At 59.9% G+C, this 3,632-nt stretch overlaps 1 protein-coding gene across 1 annotated transcript; it reads left to right on the top strand.

Annotated features, from left to right (window-relative positions):
- Nucleotides 1-659: 659 nt before the first annotated feature.
- LOC127331605 (uncharacterized) lies at nt 660-1,612 on the top strand. The gene is made up of 3 exons (XM_051357783.1): nt 660-831; nt 886-1,114; nt 1,216-1,612. Exons 1-3 carry the CDS (start codon nt 660-662, stop codon nt 1,610-1,612), a joined length of 798 nt encoding a protein of 265 aa, XP_051213743.1.
- Nucleotides 1,613-3,632: the final 2,020 nt, after the last annotated feature.

Consider the following 3,632-nt stretch of genomic DNA (forward strand, 5'->3'; position numbering starts at 1 on the left):
ACGAGTCGCGCCATGCTATCAAATCCCAAGCGCTTGCCGACTTCCTCGCCGATTGGGAAGAAGCCCAGCAGCCGAGCTCCCCGGCGGACCTCAAACATTGGACACTACACTTCGACGGCTCCAAAAACCTCGAAGGAGCAGGAGCAGGGGTCATCCTCACTTCGCCTAAAGGCGACATCGTGAGATACGTCCTGCAGCTCCGATTCGAGCCCTGCACCAACAACATGGCCGAGTACGAGGCACTCCTCCACGGCATGCGCATCGCAAAGGAGATGGGCGCAACACGACTGCGTTGCCTTGGCGACTCCGACCTCATCGCCAGCCAGACGTCCGGCACCTATGACGCCACCGACGCCAACATGATCGCCTACAAGCGAGCGGTCGACTAGGCCGGCGCCAGCTTTGCCGGCCACGTCGTTGAGTGGGTCGACAGGTGCAAGAACGAAGAAGCAGACGCACTAGCCAGGCTCAGATCCAAGCGACTCCCACCCCCTCCAGGCATCTTCCTCGACATCCTCAGTCACTCGTCGGTGCACGTGCCACGGGAGATCGACATTGCCGAACCACCCGCACCCGACTCCGCCCTAGTCGCACTCGCCTCCGATACTGGGGACTGGACGGAACCGTACTTAGGCTACCTCGAGCGCCAGGTACTGCCGATGGACGAAACGGAGGCACGCGCGCTCGTGCGCCGTTGCAAGTCCTTCACCATCATCAACAACGAGCTCTACAAGCGCAGCGTCTCCGGAGTATTCCAGCGGTGCGTCACCGCCGACGAAGGCCGCAAGATTCTGCGCGACATCCATGCAGGCGACTGCGGCCACCACGCAGGCGCGCGCTCGATCGTCGCCAAAGCCTTCCGGCACGGATTTTATTGGCCAACAGCCCACGAAGATGCAGTCGACCTCGTCCGCGCGTGCGCCGGATGCCAGAAGTACGCGAGTCAATCGCACATGCCAGGCTCGGCGCTAAAAACCATACCCCTCACCTGGCCGTTCGCCGTCTGGGGCATGGACATGGTGGGAAAATTCAAGACAGCCCCCGGCGGGTACACTCACCTCCTGGTCGCTGTGGACAAATTCACCAAATGGGTGGAGGAAAAACCCATCAAGAAGTGCGACGGCAAAACAGCCACCAAGTTCCTACGGGAGTTGATCTACCGCTACGGCTACCCTCATAGCATCATCATGAACAACGGCACTAACTTCGCCAAAGGGGAATGGCCGACTTCTGCGAAGACAAAGGCATCCGACTCGACCTCGCGTCAGTCGCACACCCTGAGTCGAACGGGCAAGCAGAAAGGGCGAACCAGAGCATCCTCCATGGAATCAAACCACGACTGGTGGTACCCCTGGAGCGCGTGGCCGGATGCTGGGCAGAAGAACTCCCCTCCGTCCTCTGGGGCATTCGCACAACACCAAATAGGTCGACTGGCTTCACGCCCTTCTTCCTGCTGTACGGTGCCGAAGCTGTCATGCCCACCGACATCGCCTACGACTCGCCACGAGTCGCCAACTACGCCGAAGAAGAGAACGAGCGCGCTCGGCAAGACGATGTCGACCTCTTCGATGAGGCACGAGACCTCGCACTCTCCAGGACGGCCATTTACTAGCAAGGCCTTCGCCGATACCACAGTCGCCGCGTCCGCGGTCGCTCCTTCCAAGAAGGCGACCTCGTCCTTCGGTTAATCCAGGACAAGAAAGGCATGCACAAACTTCCCCCCCTTGGGAAGGACCATTCGCCGTCAGCCGCGCGCTCAGCAATAACGCCTACTACCTCACCGACGTTCGCAAAGATGACAAAGGCGAGCCACTCACCAGGGAGGTCGAGCGCCCCTGGAACATCAACCTCCTCCGTTGGTTCTACACCTAGGAAGAGCATGTAAGCAACACACGAATATCAATAAAGTCGCATGTTGCCTCGATCGCATTCGCCGACCATCTCGCCATCCCTCGCCCCACGAACATATCTCCCATCTCACCACCATGAGCCCAGTCGCCAATCCGCACGACTCGGGGACTGGGAGACTTTCGGTTGCTGCTGCTGGCAGAGCAATCCACGTTCAGCCAAGTAGCTGGCTAACAAGGGCACGACAGGCAAACCGGTCGCAACACCAGGCCCGGCTAGCCCCGCGTCCCTTACGCCGTCAAGCAAAAATGGCGACTGGATCCTACAGCAGGGTCGCCCGCCCAACCAGCCCTCCGGGCCCAGCAACCGTACAGTGCTATGCTATACAGCACGCAAACACCCTCATCTACCTTAGGCAGGTGACTTGAAAGGCTAAGTACTTCGACCAGGGACTCCGCAAAACGGACCCGCGGCTCGGAAAGGAACAACACCACACCAAGAACCCCTTTGGAGTCGCCAAGCGACTGGCTCACCGAGCCATGACGAGAGGCACACTACACAAACAACGCAAAACAAACGACCCACTCCTCCACCCATGAGGCTGCTATTCGCACTAAATGACTACGTACTGCGACTGGGGACGCCCAGCTCGACAAGGAAAACAGTCAAGTCGATAGCCTTCATCGGGGTCGCATAGCGACTGGCCCCTCTGGCCATGGAGAGTAGGCTCACAACAAGACACTCGCAACAGAGAATTCACCAACCACAATTCGCCAAAAGCAATTTACTTATATACAACTAACACCCACGAGTCACATGCTCGCGGGGACAAAATATTTATCCTTACAGGCCAGAGGGTAACCCCTCATACAAGAAAGAATTACTTGGCAGACCCCGGCTGCTCCTCTATCACCGGCTCGGCGCCACCCTCTCCATGTAAGAACTTCGGGGTGTACCTGACGACCGGATAGGTGGATAGGGCATTGGTGGCCGCAGCATGGAAGAGGCGCTCGGCGGGGAAGTCCTTCGGGCCCGCCTCCTTCTCCGCGTCCTCGGGAGCCGACTGGTTGACAATATGTGTCTCCAAGTCCGCAGTCGCCAGCACTCGATCGGCGTAAGGGTGTACCGCCTCCATCAGGCGCAACACCTCGACGACGTAGAACTCGCCAGTCTCGGACGGAAAGCCGGCCGTCACTTCCTCCACATCGAAGCCCTCCGAGTAGTGGGCAAGCACCATGCTCAAAGCCATGGTGACGCCCACGCGGCAAGAGGAGCGGCGGAGCCAGTCGACCACTGCCGGGATATCGGAGACGGCTTTGAAGACCGATGGCGCATCACGAGGAATCACCTCCCGCGGACTTAGGTACTGAAGCGCCGCCAGTATGTCCCCCGCACAGGCGATAATGCGCGTGGTCGCAGTCTGAAGGCACTCTCACGGGGTCGCCGACTCCACGAATTCACACTGACCTGAAAAAACGAAAAGCTCACAAGGTCAGCACCTGCTGAAAAAGAGACTCGCCACGCTCGGGGACTGGCCCCCGCAGCGGACTCGCCACGCCCGGGGACTGGCCCCCGCAGCGGACTCGCCACGCCCCGGGACTGGCCCCCGCAGCGGACTCGCCACACCCGGGGACTGGCCCCCGCAGCGGACTCGCCACGCCCGGGGACTGGCCCCCACAGTGGACTCGCCACGCTTGGCGACTGATGACGCCATGCTTTCGCAAAGGGTTAACGAAAAACAGCAAGGGAGAAGCACGTACCAAGGAGCTGTCGTGACATTTTGC

Source organism: Lolium perenne, chromosome 1 (assembly GCF_019359855.2).
Source record: "Lolium perenne isolate Kyuss_39 chromosome 1, Kyuss_2.0, whole genome shotgun sequence".
Lineage (NCBI taxonomy): Eukaryota > Viridiplantae > Streptophyta > Magnoliopsida > Poales > Poaceae > Lolium > Lolium perenne.

Coding starts and splice junctions, on each gene's coding strand:
- LOC127331605 (XM_051357783.1), top strand. CDS start 660: ATGGACGAAACGGAGGCACGCGCGCTCGTGCGCCGTTGCAAGTCCTTC. Junction 832..885: donor CGACTGCGGCCACCACGCAG/GCGCGCGCTCGA, acceptor ATTGGCCAACAG/CCCACGAAGATGCAGTCGAC. Junction 1,115..1,215: donor GAGGAAAAACCCATCAAGAA/GTGCGACGGCAA, acceptor ACTTCGCCAAAG/GGGAATGGCCGACTTCTGCG.